This window comes from Eulemur rufifrons, chromosome 20, assembly GCF_041146395.1.
Source record: "Eulemur rufifrons isolate Redbay chromosome 20, OSU_ERuf_1, whole genome shotgun sequence".
Taxonomy (NCBI): Eukaryota; Metazoa; Chordata; class Mammalia; order Primates; family Lemuridae; genus Eulemur; species Eulemur rufifrons.
The window spans coordinates 7443057-7459407 of NC_091002.1; the positions used below are offsets into that span (position 1 = coordinate 7443057).

At 49.6% G+C, this 16351-nt stretch overlaps 1 protein-coding gene across 1 annotated transcript in view; it reads left to right on the forward strand.

Moving 5' to 3' along the window:
• Nucleotides 1–16351, forward strand: part of RGS12 (regulator of G protein signaling 12) — a 148143-nt gene that overhangs the window by 21313 nt on the left and 110479 nt on the right. The window contains exon 2 of the mRNA XM_069495414.1: nt 1598–3569. Coding sequence (XP_069351515.1) covers nt 1698–3569 — 1872 coding nt within the window. The 5' untranslated portion in view covers nt 1598–1697. The remainder of the gene's footprint in view (nt 1–1597; nt 3570–16351) is intronic.

The following is a 16351-nucleotide window of genomic DNA, read 5'->3' on the forward strand; positions in this document are numbered from 1 at the left end:
TGCTAATGATAATCTGCGTTTGCAGCTGCTCCTCAGTGCTAGCTAGCATCACTGCATGAGCTTTGCCTCAGGTCATCAGACATCAGGTGCTCGTAAGGAGCATGAAACCTAGATCCCTCACATGTGCAGTTTATAGTAGGGGTCACGCCCCTGTGAGAATCTAATGCCTCCGCTGATCTGACGGGGGGCAGAGCTCAGGCGGTGATGTGAACGATGGGGAGCCGCTGGAAGTACAGATGAAGCTTTGCTCTGTCACCCGCTGCTCACCTGCTGTGCAGCTGGTCCTAACAGGCCACGGACCGGTACTGGTGGGCAGCCCAGGAGTTGGGGACCGTAGATTTACTGTATTGCTTTTTAAAGTGACCTTTAAAGGGTCCTGTGCAGAAGAGAGTCACACAGCAGGCCCGACACTGTGTCCTGAGAGAGGGTGCGTGCCAGGCTGGCCTGTGCTGTCGTCTGGGAACTTGACGAGAGGCTCCCTGTGCCTCAGCTGTGCGCAGTAGGGTTATGCTGAACCCCTGTCACTTCCTGGGGGTTTGGAGTTTCAGCATGTGCCAGGCAGAGGGTGTCCCTGTGACCTGTCCCCAATAAAAACCCTGGTGCTGAGTCTCTAACCGGCTTCCCCAGTGACAGCACTTCACACAGCAGTGTGTGCTGCTGGGGGAATGAAGCGCCTCCTGTGTGTCTCCCCTGGGAGAGGATTCTGGAAGATCGAGCCTGGTTTCCTCTGGACTTTGCCCCAGATGCCTTTTCCTTTGCTGACTGTGCTGTGTGCACTTTTGCTGTGATAAATCCTGCCCCTGAGTGTGCCTCTGTGCTGAGTCTGTGACCCCTCCCAGCCATCGCTGAACCTGGCGTGGTCTTGGGCACCCGGCAGATTTGTTTTCAGTGATAACCGGTAACTTTCAATTTTGAAGTCATACCTCCTGTAATAATGACATAATTAAATATTGCATTTCTTTGCTTTTTTTTTTTTTTTTAATCTATTGAGTGACCCTGCGGTATTGATTGAGATTGTTTTAGACTAGTGTGTTTTCCCCACATGGTACTTTGTTCAAAATACTTATGGAAGGGTTGTGGAACATGAGAGGGGATTTGTGACCCAATAAGGGTTTGGTCTTGGGGGTGTCCAGGTGCCTTTGAACCTCAGGGTGTGGCAGGCTTTGCTTTTCACGCCTGGACTCTGCCATCCTGCCAGGTGCTGTTCGGGGGCAGCAGATCTGCCGGGAGCTGGAGCCTATGTTTCTGCCGGGCTGCCGGGTTGTGGCCCACACTTTGGGTGGGAAGGGTCTTTTCCTCCAGAACCGGGTGCTGGGGGGTACCGGAAGCAGCAGCTGCTGGGGTGCTGCACCCTTGCCCGAGGTGGCAGTCCTGGTCGGAATTAGCGTCATGACAGGATGCAGTTGAGGGAGATGTTTTCTACTTTGAAAAGAAGTTTCTTAGTCTTATTTTAAGATTTATTGTACGCAGATACTGCTTCTCCTTCACCTGGACAGTTATGTGGTACCTAGCGACTTTCTGTGATGACATTTGGGTAGTACCAGTAAGCATAGAAATACGGAATCTTTAATAATGAGCTATTATTTTTCTTCCTTAGGGCATTATTTCAAGAAAAAATATGATAGCATCAAGCATTCCCTGGAGCGTGGATCAGCTGGAATAAGGAAATATGCTCCTTGCCTGGGAAGCACGTCGGGATGTATAGAGCGGGCGACCCGGGAAGGCGGCCACTGCCCCCTCGGGTGCGGAACGTGGAAGTTGCCCGGGGCAGGGCCGGCTACGGGTTCACGCTTTCTGGGCAGGCGCCCTGTGTGCTAAGCTGTGTTATGAGAGGGAGCCCCGCGGATTTCGTAGGCCTCCGTGCTGGAGACCAGATCTTTGCTGTCAATGACATTAACGTGAAAAAAGCTTCTCATGAAGATGTAGTGAAACTAATCGGGAAGTGCTCTGGCGTCCTGCGCATGGTGGTGGGTGAAGGTGTCGGCCACTTAGAGTCCTGTTCCAGTGACGAAGAAGGCGGACTTTATGAAGGAAAAGGCTGGTTGAAGCCGAAACTTGATTCTAAAGCCTTAGGTATAAATAGAGCAGAGCGAGTCGTGGAGGAAATGCAATCTGGTGGAATTTTCAATATGATTTTTGAGAACCCGAGCCTCTGTGCAAGCAGTTCAGAGCCCTTGAAATTGAAACAAAGATCCCTTTCAGAGTCGGCCACTGCTCAATTTGATATTGGACATGAAGGTATAAATAATCCAAATCCCCACATGTTTTCTAAGGAGGAAGTATCGAAAGTTATTAATGATGATTCAGTTTTCAGTATTGGACTAGAAAATCATGACGATTTTGGGTTAGACGCGAGTATTTTAAATGTTGCCATGGTCGTGGGCTATTTAGGTTCTATCGAACTCCCTTCCAAGAGCTCCAGCCTGGAGTCTGACAGTTTGCAGGCCATCCGCGGCTGCATGCGGCGCCTGCGGGCAGAGCAGAAGATCCACTCCCTGGTGACGATGAAGATCGTGCACGACTGTGTGCAGCTGTGCACCGACAAGGCCAGGGTTGTGGCTGAGTACCCGGCTGAGAAGCTGGCCTTCAGCGCTGTGTGCCCTGACGACAGGCGCTTTTTTGGGCTGGTGACCATGCAGACCAGCGATGATGGGAGCCTGGCCCAGGAGGAGGAAGGTGCCCTGCGGACTTCCTGCCACGTGTTTATGGTGGACCCAGACTTATTTAATCACAAGATCCACCAAGGCATTGCCCGGCGGTTTGGGTTTGAGTGCACAGCTGACCCTGACACCAATGGCTGTTTAGAGTTCCCTGTGTCCTCTCTGCCTGTGCTCCAGTTCATCTCCGTCCTGTACCGTGACATGGGTGAGCTGATCGAGGGCGTGCGGGCCCGTGCCTTTCTGGATGGGGACGCCGACGCCCACCAGAACAACAGCACCAGCAGCAACAGTGACAGTGGCATCGGGAACTTCAACCAGGAGGAGAAGAGCAACCGGGTCCTGGTGGTGGACCTGGGCGGGGGCTCCAGCAGGCACGGCCCGGGTGGCAGCACTGTGTGGGAGGGTGCGGGAGGGAGGGCCACGCAGCCCTGGGGGGCCCCCTGGAACGGGGCCTTCTGCCACGACCCCGATGGGAGCTCCCCACTTGAGATCACTCCCCAGGCTGACAGGTTCCGGGACTTAAACAAGCACTTAGGACCGGCCTCTCACGTGGAGGTGCCCCTGGCTTCCTCGCGGAGTTCCGTCCCTCCTCCCAAGAGGGGCACCGCGGGTGCTAGCTGTGGTTTCAGCCAGCGGTGGCTCCCGGTCCACGTGCTCCAGGAGTGGCAGTGCGGTCATGCCAGCGACCAGGAGTCTTACACGGACTCCACCGATGGGTGGTCCAGTGTCAACTGTGGCACGCTGCCCCCTCCCATGAGCAAGATCCCAGCAGACCGCTACAGGGTCGAAGGCAGCTTCGGACAGCCCCCGCTGGGTGCCCAGAAGAGGGACTGGTCCAGGAAGGCTTTTGGAATGCAAAACATTTTTGGTCCCCATCGAAATGTTCGAAAGACTAAAGAAGACAAAAAGGTAAGCTTGTTAGCTGCCGTTCGGCACAAATATGCTTGGTTTTATAACTTAAGCCAGTTTCTGGTGAGATGCCACATTTATTGCCACATTCACCACCCGGGCAACCTCTGGCTGGCCTATGGCTCCTGCCTATTGTCACTGGATGTCTGCCCTGCCCCAGAGGATCTTCCCAGGAGCCCCTGCCCGACTCCGGTCCCTGGTGCTGGGCCTGGCTCTGACAGCTGGTCCTGGGCAGGATGCCGGGCAGGGCTGGTGGTGACGAGAGCGAAGTGAGGCCTTTCTCCTTCTCCCTGCCCCTCTCCCTGCAGCCCCTTCACAGCCCATTTTATTTCTGATCCCAATGTCTGAGACAACGTGCCCTTTCCAAGGTGAGAAAATTCTTGAAGTACAGAGAGCCGGTTCCCGGCAGGGTGCGGAGTTCACAGTGCACTCCTTGTGCGGCTTCCTTCCTGGAGGAAACCCTGCTGCGCAGGATGCCTCTGCCCTGGGAGCCTGTGGGGTCTTTGCCCAACGTTAGGGGCTGAGTTTGGAGCATGAGAGAGGAAAAATATGAGAAAAGCAGGCAGCCCTCTGGAAGGACTTCATTTGGCAGGTGCTGGGCGGTGCAGGTGGGCAGTGCTGGGAGCCAGGGCTAGTGATGGGTAAGGGGGATTGGCACAGCCAGTGTTTCAAAGCAGCTTTTCTCAGAGGATGTTTACAATGTAAAAATACCTTTTTTTGTGTTTGTTCACATTTTTGTTCTTGACAGCTGAGAATATCCTGAGCAAACACACTGAGGCTGGGGGCTGGTTGGGCAGGGCCGTGGCTAGAGGAGTGTGGGCTGGGCTGCAGGGCTTGATGATGATCTTGCTCGGCCCCCTCCCAGCTCCACGTGTTTCTTCATCATGAAATATGGCGCATTAAGGGAAATTTAAAGATGGAGGAAGGACAGATTTCTTGTAGTTTTATTGGTCATTAAATATGAAATGTTTGATTTCAAATCAGAAGTGTAGTGTATATCTCAAACAAGAAGCAGCACAATTAATCAGAGTATGCCCTTAAACTATTGACACAGTGTTGTCATCTTAACAGTAGCTGGCTTATGCCGGCAGCAAAGAAGCCAGGAGAGCGAGTGGTGATGAAATTGTGAAAGGCATTTTCCACAGCTTGTTGAGAATGGAATATTTTTCCTTGCAAGAAGTGGTCCAAAGCCTGGAAGAAGGGGTAGTCGGTTGGTGCAAGGTCTGAATAATATGGTGGATGACAGAGAGTTTCTAAGTCCAGCTTCTGTAGTTTGAGCAGCATTGTTTGTGTGACATATGGTCAAGCATTATCTTGCAAGAGGATTGGCCTGTCTCTATTGACCAGTCTTGTCTGCTTAATCGCATCCTCATCATTTCATCCAATTGGTCGCAGTTGACATCTGCTGTAATCAATTGACCAGGTTTCGTGAAGCTGTAGTGGATAATACCAGCACTGGACCACCAAATAGATACCATTAGCTTTTTTTGGTAAATATGGTGGTTTTGGACTGTGTGTCTGCACCTCATCTTTATCCAACCATCTTCCTGAACACTTGGCGATTGTCAAAAAGAATCCGTTTTTCATCACATGTAACGATACGGTGTAGAAATGGTTCACCTTTATGTTGTGACAGCAGAGAAAGGCAAGCTTCGAGACGATTTCTCTTCTGATGCTTGTTTAATTCATGTGGATCCCATCTATCCAGCTTCTTTACCTTGCCTGTTTATTTCAAATGGTCCAATATTGTTGGGGTTTTTTTTTTTTTGTTTTTGTTGTTTTTTGAGACAGAGTCTCACTCTGTTGCCTGGGCTAGAGTGCCATGGCATCAGCCTAGCTCACAGCAACCTCAAACTCCTGGGCTCAAGCGATCCTCCTGCCTCAGCCTCCCAAGTAGCTGGGACTACAGGCATGCACCACCATGCCCGGCTAATTTTTTTTTCTATATATTTTTAGTTGTCTAGCTAATTTCTTTCTATTTTTAGTAGAGACGGGGTCTCACTCTTATTCAGGCTGGTCTCAAACTCCTGACCATGAGCAATCCTCCCGTCTTGGCCTCCCAGAGTGCTAGGATTACAGGCGTGAGCCACCATGCCCGGCCTCAATATTGTTGGAATAGTAACGTCAAACCTTGCTGCTAATTCATGTGTAGGTTGAGATGGATTCACTTCCACTACAGCTTTCAGATCATCATTATCTACCCTGGTTGCCCACGTGGCTCATTTTCAAGATTAAAATCACCAGAATGGAACTTCTCAAACCATTGATGTCCATTAACCACATCCTTTCCAAGCACTTCGTTGATATTTCGAGCTGTCTGTGTAGCATTGGTTCCACGACGGAACTCATATTTGAAAATAACATGAATTTTTGACTTATCTGTGGTTTCACAAAAACTGTTCTACAAAAAATTTTTGAAAGATAATCACAAGCCAAACAGTGCGTTTGAAAAACTGAGGATATACCTTCACAAGAAAAATAAAACGAGACATGTCAAAGTGAAACATCAGAAATATCAACTGTCAAACTTGGTACTTAGGGAAATCCGACGTTTCGTACTTAACAGCCTAATACCTTTGCAAAATGACCACTGATAATCTTTTGACGAATCTGAGCGTAGATTTTTGTTTTTTTCTAGCATAGTTGTAATCATATGGATGGATTTCCAACCCAATTCTTTAGCGGGTCGTTCTGCAGCTGCGTGTGCTGCCAGCACTGCCTTCCTTCCTTCGTCTCTGGCTGGATCCTCAGGGTGGTGCCCTCCTGCCTGCCCGGGCCTCACCGCAGCCCCCAGAGAGCCCACCTGTGGGGGTCGGGGCACTGCCGGGAGCTGGGCTGCCTTGTTGGGTGGGGTGGGGAGGTGAAGGGCCCTGAGATGTGGCTAAAACATTCTTTGAAATCGGGAACTCATCTCTTTGAATACAGATTTTAAAATGTGTTTTATCCGTTGCCGTTGTATAAGTGAATAATCATAGGGATAGAAATAAGTGGGGTTTGTGTGCTGCTTTGTGGATGGCAGGGCACCTTCACGTGTGTTCTTCTTGCACTCGATGGAGGGTGTGATACCACTGTAGATGCTGCTGGCTGTGACCCTCGGGGAACCCCGAGATAGGTGGTGTATGGCCCCCGAGTGAATCGACTGATCCTCAGGGGCCAGTGGCTTGTGGAAGGTCAAACAGCCGTGAATACGCAGGGTCCTTGTCACTGCTCTCTCACTTTGAACAAAGGGTGTCAGCTGTTACTACTTACACTGCAGGAGAACGGCAGAATGAAATGCTTCTGTGGAACTGGTGGGTCTCCAGTGCTGGGCGCTGGCGGCGCAGCATTCGCCGCATTGCAGAGGGTTTTCATACTTGCGTAGGGGTTGTGTGGGACCATCCGGCCAGGCACTCTATTTTCATTTACTGAGGAGTTTACAGTGTGGATGTTGAGTGACTTGCCCACAGTCAGGGCGAGTTAGCGCTGAGAGGAAGGCAGACCCAGGGCTCCGACTGATGCCCACAAAGGGACTGCCGTGTGTGACTCGTCACCTTTGTGATACGATGCGACGCATCGTTCCTCTAAGAACAAGCAGTAGCGTGTTGTGTTTCATGGGTTGCTACTAACTTTGCCAAGTGGATCTCCCTACGTGATTAGCTCAGTCTGAGCCCACAGCCTCCCCATCGGAGCTGCAGAGGCTTCCAGGGCTCATGAGGTGTAGGATGGGTCCTGACATCCCTCCAGCAGGTTTGCTGGGCCTTGAAGGTGGCAGTGACTGTCCCATGGCATTCGGGGCCACACTTGGGTACTGGCCAGAGGCTTGTCAGGATGAGCAGAGGAGAGGCTGGAGGGATGAAGGAAGGGCCCGGAAATGAGAAGAGGAGGAGGAGTGACAAAGGGATGGGGGACTACTAGACGCTGTGCAGTGGTGAGGACTTGAGTTCCGTGTCACCCTGAGCTCTCCTCAGTGGTAGCAGGGGCTTCTGCACTTGACTTTGCACAAACTCAGGCTGGATCCATTGGGATCTGGCCAGGAGACAGAAAACACAGGAGTAATTTGAAGGCAGAATTTAATAAAAATCAGGAGTTCGGCTGGGCATGGTTGCCTACACCTGTAATCCTAGCACTCTGGGAGGCCGAGGCAGGAGGATTGTTTGAGCTCAGGAGTTCGAGACCAGCCTGAGCAAGAGTGAGACCCCATCTCTACTAAAAATAGAAAGAAAGTAGCTGGACAACTAAAAATATATAGAAAAAATTATCTGGGCATGGTGGCGCATGCCTGTAGTCCCAGCTACTCGGGAGGCTGAGGCAGGAGGATTGCTTGAGCTCAGGAGTTTGAAGTGGCACTGAGCTATGATGATGTCACTGCACTCTAGCCCGGGCAGCAGAGTGAGACTCTGTCTCAAAAAAAAAAAAAAAGCAAGAGTTTGAGATCAGCCTGAGCAAGAGTGAGATCCCGTCTCTACTAAAAATAGAAAAATTAGCCGGGTGTGGTGGCACGAGCCTCTAGTCCCAGCTACCTGGGAAGCTGAGGCAGAAGGAGTGCTTGAGCCCAGGAGTTTGAGGTTGCTGTGAGCTAGGCTGACGCCATGGCACTCTAGCCTGGGCAACAGAGCAAGACTCTGTCTCAAAAAAAAAAAAAAAAAAAAATTTAGTAAAAAGAATAGTTATCTGGGGAAAAGATGGTTTGCTGCTAAAAGACAGTGCCAAGATAGTGTGGAAAGGGGCAGAGTTTGGAAAAGTACTCACAGGAGAGGCTTAGAGGAGGAGGCCCTGCAAGGCTGAGCCACCCTGTGGCTGCTGCCCTAATGATGGGACCATGGGACGGTGAAGAAGCTTGTTGGTGGGGAGCGGTGGCTGAATTGTATGTCCCAGGGGAAATTATGTTTGAACCATCACATACCGATCCAGCCCAGCCACCTGGACCCCTCCCTCCAGCACCCTCCTTTGGCAGAACCGTCGGGCAAGGGAGCAATGTGGCCTGCGAGCCCCAGCGCCAGGACTGGAAGCTGGGCAAGGGAGGGCGGGTGTGGCGCTAAGAGGAAATACCACGGTGACTGGCATGGCACCCTGTGTGGCCACCAGCATCCATATGACCTCTCTTCCGTACAGATAGAGCAGCGCAGGTGGGGCTCCAGAGGCAAGTATCCTCCACGGGGGACACTCTCTCCCTGCAGCACAGCCCCCGTGGTTGTCAGGCTGTTCATTGTCAGTGACGTCTCTGAACTGATGCTGTAATGTGTTCTTTGTTATGTGGTCTCTTGGTTAGCTTAGTGGTCAGCTAGTGATTGGACAGAGGTTTCCTTAGGCGCCTGGGACAGCCAGTCTCCCAGCCCTGGCCGGGGGCTCTGTGTGCACGCTGGGACGTGCCTGCAGCACTCGGGGTGCAGTTGGCGCCTCTGCCTTGGCTTTCGCTCCTCCAGGTCAGCCAGAGGGGAGAGTTCAGGGCCTTCTCGGGGCTTTCCTGAGCACATGCACAGCCCTTCTGTGGCCTTCTGAATTCCCAGTGGTAATATTGGAGCTTTTCAATACCTCTGGGGACAGCTCCTTCTCCAGCTCTTCCTTGTAAGGCTGTCTTGGCCTGCCTGCTCCCAGGGGTGTTCCCCGACTACAAAGCGCTCTGACCTAGACAGCCCCAAGGGCTCCTCCACTTAGCCGGCCACCAGCACCCCATGTCCAGCGTGGGCTGAGGCCCAAGCCTGGGGAGGGCCCCTGCCCAGGGTGCTCTTTGCTTAGCCTCGTTCCTAGCCCTAGGATAACCTGCAGCGCTGTCTTCACACGTTTGTCGTGTTTCCATGTCATACTTATCAACTCTGTATGAAACATTCCCTTTTAAATCACTGGTAGCGGCCTTTGTTAATTCTGTATGCAAATAAGAAAGCCAACTAGAAGAAATATATTACTGCAGGTAGTCACCAGTTGGTCTCTAAGTCCTGTCAGTTCTGTGTCCCAACTGTCACTAGGGTCATCACTTTGCTTCCCCAGTGCTTTTGTCACTGCCTCCTAGATCCCTTCACCCCTGGGCGGCCGCGTGGCCTGCAGCCGGCGCTGCTGTGGGAGCCTAGAGGCGGCCCGGCCGCGGGAGCGCTCCGGCCTCCCACTCTGCCCGTGCAGGGCCGCCGCCTCCCTGCTCCCCGCACTGCCGGGTGCTGACGACACCAGCCCTGTCGCTGGGCATTGTGACCTCTTCCTGGCAATATCCAAGCTTTTTTAACCCAGGTACTGTCCTGACTGACTCATCCTTTCAACATTCTTCCCCCATGGGGAGGAGGAGGGCTGGGGGCTGAGGACTCTTGGACTTCGCTGAGTGTATGAAATTCTTGAAGTGAATTAAATAATGTTTATAAATGGGCGATTTTCCATTTTGTTTAGTTTACTTTTTGTTTCTCCTTAATGTCCATAACCAGTAGAGGAAGCTGGCACTACTGGAGATAAATTTTAAAATCTGTGACTAATAAAGTAGATTAATGTGAAAGAGAGACTCCAAGATCTTGAAATGCCATCTGTATCATCAAAAATGAGTATGCTTAATTTAAGATAAAGTATATTTAATTCTGTGTCTTTGAAAACTGATTCCTAAGATTAATATTAATTCAAATATCTGGTTAAGTAGCAAAATCCAACCTCTTAAACTTTCTATATAATAGATTTTGGAAATTTTAAAAACGAAAATGTTATGATAGCATGATAAGGGTTTATTATTTTAAAATGAATGAATAAATAAGTAGTTAAAAATTTCTCAGTTTAATTTCTAATATGGAAAATATCGGTGGATGGAGCTCACATAGACAAAAGTTCTTTGGGGTCCTCAGTTTTTAAGGGTGCGCAGGAGTTGCGAAACCACAGCATGGAGGACTGCCGCTCCCGAGAGCCTCTGCCTGGCGTGCAGAGGAGGGACTTCAGGATTGAGTCCTTTCCCGACTGTTTCTCACTGAGAATAAGACCCATTAACAGGAGAATGGAGAAGTAAATTATGGAGTGTACTTGAATACTAGAGCGTTCAATCCAAATGAACCAGTGGTGCTTTCTTCAACCCAAATCAGTTCGAAAGCCATGCTACTAAAATAGGCAAAATACAGACGGTGTATAGTGTTTTCCTGTTTCTAAAGTTTAAACATATGCAGACAGTGCTGTGTGTTGTTTAGGGGCAGGTGTGTCACCACGTGGTAGAAGGATGAGCAAAGTACAGCGAGGAGGAGCGGGTGCCCAGGCCATGGCATTTGTGTTTATGAAGTTTTATTTTTAGGGTGTTTATTTTCCACATTCATCCTTAATAAAAATATCTAAAAGTAAAATATGATTTTATGAAAATAACAGAAATAAACCATATAGCACTGTAAAGTCAAAAGTCCTAGATCCTGGCCCCTGGCCGGCCTCCACCTCCAGTCCCGCTGCACAGGGTGGGCCCTGTCCGAGTTCCCTCTGCCGCCTCCCTCCTGTCATAGACTCTGCAGCCACAGCCTCTGGTGTGTTTTTCCTTTGTCCTTCCTTTGCTGAAAATACACATTATTGACTGCTGTGAGTTACTTTTTCCTAAAACAGTTTCTCATGTACATAGCTGTGTATCAGTTTACACAGCTCTGCCTCATTCGCCACGGTGGCCACGCAGCGTCACTCTCATGCCTGCGCCACCTCTCAGCAGCCTCAGCGTGGTGATCCACGGGAACCTCGGGTTGCTTCTAGATTTCATTATCAACTGTGTCGCTGTAAACATCCTTCCGTTTGTATCTTCGCATATCTGAGTATATTCTGGGTAAGTTCTACGTGTGGACTTGGTCTTTTTAAAAGTGTATGTGCATTTTTTATTTTGCCAAACTGCCGACCAGAGGTTTTCTGGTTTATGTTTCTGTCAAGTGTGTGTGTATGTGTGTGTGTGTGTGTGTGTGAGTGAGAATGCCCTTTTCTTTCCTTTGTTTTGAAGGAGAATCTGTATTACTTTTATGTACAAAAAACTCAACAGTGTGTGTTAACCTGGTTCCTTAGCCTTTGCCTTTTGCAGCTTGACAGCGTGAACCACAGATTTCGTAGTACCTGTCGTTGTGATTGGTCCTGCCAAGTTCCCCCAACTTAGTCAGAGCTCTCTCGTCTTCCGAGTCATCTGTGTGAAGGTGACGGTGACGCAGGTCTTGCCGTGGAGTGTACCTCCAGTCCGGCTTCTCTTTGATGATGAACAGGAACCCCATCTAGCTACACAGGGCAGGGGGAAGACAGCTGCTCAATGCAAGCCACATCCCACTCGGTCACCACCAGCCCGGGCTTCTTGCTCTCCACCAAGGTTGTGGCAGTGTTAAGCCCTGCTTGAAGGATTGGTGGTCAGTCTCTTAGTAGGGGGACCCCTTTTGCAGCAGCTCTTCCCAGCCCAGTCTCTGGTCTGCACTGTGGGCCACTGTGAACAGTTGCATAGCCTCGTGTTCCCAGGCCTGGGCGAGCTGGTCCATTGCAGTAGGCGCTTTCAGATGCCTACAGAGGACAGATGCTGGGTGTGGTGGGGCCATTTGACAAAGCAGGTGAGGTCCCTTTTGGGCTGGAAGTCCTGTCCAAGGCCAGAATTCTCAGGCCATTCCTCAAACGGAAGCTCACCACCTTCCTGCGCTCTTGCTTCCTCACGGCGGCCAGGGCTGGGCCCCCTCCCTCCCCTCGGCTTCCTTCCGTGCGTCCGGATGGCTGGAGGAGAGAAGGCTCTTTTCCTCCCACCCACGTAGCTCTGAGTTTATCAGTCGTTTATATCTTTGCCAGTCTGAGAGGAAAGAAATGGTATTTCCTTATTTAATTTCTGAAATTGAGCAATTTTTATGTTAGTTGGCCATAAATATTTCTTTCATTATCTACTCTCAATTCATGTACCTTGGCTATTTTTCTACGTGATTGCAGGTCTTTTTCTTATTGATTAGTAAGAGCTCTTTGCATATAAAAGAAACTAGTGCTTTGGTCAAAACATTTTAAAATAGTCCTAAAAAATCTACCAAAGAGGAAAAATGAAAATGAGTGAATTTTTGGTAACTGGAAGAGTTTGAACAGAGAGTGAGACTTCTCTTGGGAGGAGTTTTCTGAAAGATTTGTGCATGGCTGGAGGGTGAAGGAGAGGATTCCCTAACTCAGAGGTGCCATTTAGCTTTTATGTTGTTTTATTTGCTGTGAACTTTGGCAGACAATCAATTAGCAATTGGATTACTCTTGTCATTTATCGTGTGGACTAAAAGATATGTAAGAGGACGTGCTATGGTTTGAATGTCCCTCGAAGCCCCACGGCAACAGTAGTAAGAGGCGACTGGGTCATGAGGGCAGAGCCTTCAGGAATGGATTGATTTATATATATATGAAATCTGTGTAGATATACTTACATGAAGTAGGGTTAGAGATCTAGATGTAGTATAGATATAATAGGTTTGCAATTAGGAAATAACGCAGGTGGTAGTGAGATTTCTCTCACTAGGGTTGTATGCAACTATGTGAGAGCTTAGTATTGGGAGTATTTGCTTATAGTTTTCTGCTGTGAAGTAAGAACATTTTTGACCTGGCTGCTCTGGTTCCTCATACTCGAAGAACCACAGTCCCGAGGCCCATGGAGCGGCCCTGGGGAGCAGAGGGGCCGCCTGAGACCTGTTCCCTGGCCCGACTTTCCTTTCCCTTCTTTTCTGACCACGCCCAGTCTGGATGGGAGAACATAGTGTCACCTTTAACCCCCAGGGGCAGTTGCCAGGGCAAGATGCCCAGCTGTTGGCATCCAGGTGAAAGAGCTGAGGGTTCAGATCAGAGGCAGGGAGAATGAAATGCACCCTGCAGAGTCAGCTCTCCCCTGACCCTGCCCTTCCTCACTCTCCTTGAAACACCCGAGTTGGAGGGAGAGAACGAGGGTAACTGGGGAGTCAGGTGGGCCGTGTGGGAATCCTTCCCTGCACATCCTGCTTTGAGTCCCATGGTGGCCCGGAGGGAGTCTCCCTTCATGTTTGGGACCCAAGAATGCGCGAAACCCATTTCCACTGGTGTGTTTAGAACTTGCACGGGGCCTGCCCCAGGGGAGGGCAGGGCAGAGGGAGATTCTGAGTGGCAGGAGAAGACTCAGAGTCCCTTTGGGTCCCAAGGGCATCGCAGAGCTTGGAGAGCGCACTGCCCACCGCTCAGTGTGCTGTGGGGAGCAGTGTGGATGAGTCTTGGTCTAGTCAGGCGCCATGGTGAGGTTCTACAGACTGGGCAGCTTCAACAGACATTTATTCTGTCACGGTCCTGGAGGGTGGACGTCCAAGATTAAAGCATCTGAGAAAAGCTGTTGAGGGCTGGTTCCTTCCGAGGCCTCTCCCCTTGGCTTGCAGACTCGGCCTTCTCCCTGTGTGCGTGTCTGTGTCCTAATCTCTTCTTTTTATAAGGACACCAGTCACATTGGATTGGGGCCCACCTTAATGTCATCATTTTACCTTAATTACCTTTGTAAAAGTCCTGTTGCCAAATACAGTCACATTCTGAGGTCCTGGGGCTTAGAGCTTCAACATATGGATTTTGGGGGACACAGTTCGGCCATAACAGATAGTGTCCCCTTGGGATTGATTGAGGCCATGTCTGTACCTGAAAGTGGCCAGTGCCAAAGTCGTGACTGATAATAGCACAGCCTGTGCCCAGTGGCAGACACGTGAGTGACATGAGGAGAGTGAGACCAGTACCAGACCCAGAGGGGCCATGGCTGGAAGGCCGGTGGCCCTACCCTATGGTGTCAGAGCAACTGTTTCACGAATATTCCCTCCCCCATCCACAGAAACCACAGGGAGAATAGTGGAAAACACCCGACAGGGACTTGAACATGATATGACTGAATTATTACAGCCAGAATTGAATGAAAAATGAGGTAATTTAACCATTTACTTGTAAATGACCGAATTAAATCTACATCAGATATAATTTGGACTTAGGGTTAGAAAATCAAATTGGGTTTTATAAAATAAAGGTACATTTTAAAGTTAAGTTTCTGCATACCTGAGTTCATGAATACAAAATTTCAGTCTATCACATTTAATGGAGGAAGAAGCGAGGGAATGAATTCCTTTGCCTCTTTAAAACAAAAATTGCCTTTGGCCGGGCGCGGTGGCTCCCACCTGTCATCCTAGCACTTTGGGAGGCTGAGGCGGGGGGATCACTTGAAGCCAGGAGTTTGAGAACAGCCTTTGCAAGACTGAGACTCCATCGCTACAAAAATCAGAAATATTCGCTGGACGTGGAAGTGTGAGCCAGTAGTACCAACTACTGGGGAGGCTGAGGCAGGAAGATCACTGGAGCCCAGGAGTTTGAGGTTGCAGTGAGCTATGATGATGCCATGGCACTCTAGCCTGGGTGACAGAGCCAGACCCTGTCTGAACAAAAAATTGCCTTTAAAAGAACACAGTGATAAAATTGTTAGATCAAACTTTCAAGAGTCACAGGTCTTACTAAACATCAAGCTTCTTAACAGTTTCTAGGATACATGTAATTGTGAGGCTCCACAGAGGCAGGGAGAAGTCAGCTGCCAACGCCACGGCCTGATTTTCTGTTGCTGCATGAGGATGTGCTCTGGCCCTGATTTCACGTGGGAGGCCTCTAGGCAGCGTAGGCTCTCAGGCACTCACACAGAAGGGAGCTGCTGACTGTGAAACGTCTCTGTCTGTTCTATACTCTGAGACCTTTATAGCTTATGTGACGCTTTTCAGGGAGCCATAACCCATACTCCTAGGATTCCAACTTTATTATACGATGAGCAACCTAGACCCACCAGGTACACCCTGCTGAAAGCTTTCCATAGATAAGGATTCTCCCACTGGCAGGTATGGTGATTGTGTTTCCCAGGAGGTCTTTCTAGCAGGTTGACAAGGAGATTTGATTGGGTCATCTTTGTTTTCTGGGGCAATCCCAGGTAAAGGAGAGAATGAAATTCAGGCCACTACTTCCCTTCCCTCTCTTCTGCTCAGCAGTTCTTCTAGGTATCTGTCCTCGAGAGGCATGAAGGGGCCTGACCAAGGCTCTTTATTGCAACATCATTTGCAATAATAGCACCTGGTACAGTGCCTGGCAGTGAGTAGGCACTTGATAAATAATTTTTGATTGAGTAAAAAATGCATATTGATAACGGAGTAAAGAAAACTGGTATTTTCCTACCATAGGATACCTGCACTGATTTAAAAGTTATATGAGTTTCAATGCTGTAACAACAAAGCTTAAACTAATAGTATTTAGACAGTGCAGAGGTCCAGGTCTCCCTCATGTGGAAGATGGGCCGGCCAGGGCCAGGGTGGAGTTCCCACCTTCATCGGGAACCCAGGCGCCTTCTGTCTTGTTGTTATGTCCTCCGAGTGCGGCTCCCACCTGGACTTTAAGATGTTAATAGCTGTTCTAGCTTCCCTTCCTCGTTCCAGCCGGCAGGGAGAGGAAGAGGGACATGGAGGCACAGCTGGGAAGTTGCACAGGTCATTTCTGCCTTTGTCTCATTGGACAGACTTAGTCACCTGGTGCAAAGGAGGCTGGGGACACAGCCTTTAGCTTGACAGCCATGTGTCTGGTGAAAATTTCTACTACGGTGTAAGAAGGGAGTGTGGCTAGTGCAAGAGCAGTGAACAGTCTCTGCCACAGAAGGTGGATCAGTATATTACTAATGCAGGAATCTCCCCAAGGCATGGTCAGTGGAGAAAGCAGGTCACAAAAATACACGTTAAACCTCCTATTTTTGTGTAAACGATTTTACACCCCTCACAGAAACCTGTACATTTTAAAGTGTATATATGTTTATATATGAATATGTAGAAAAATACAAAGGAAACATTCCAAACTGATGATAATAATCTCAG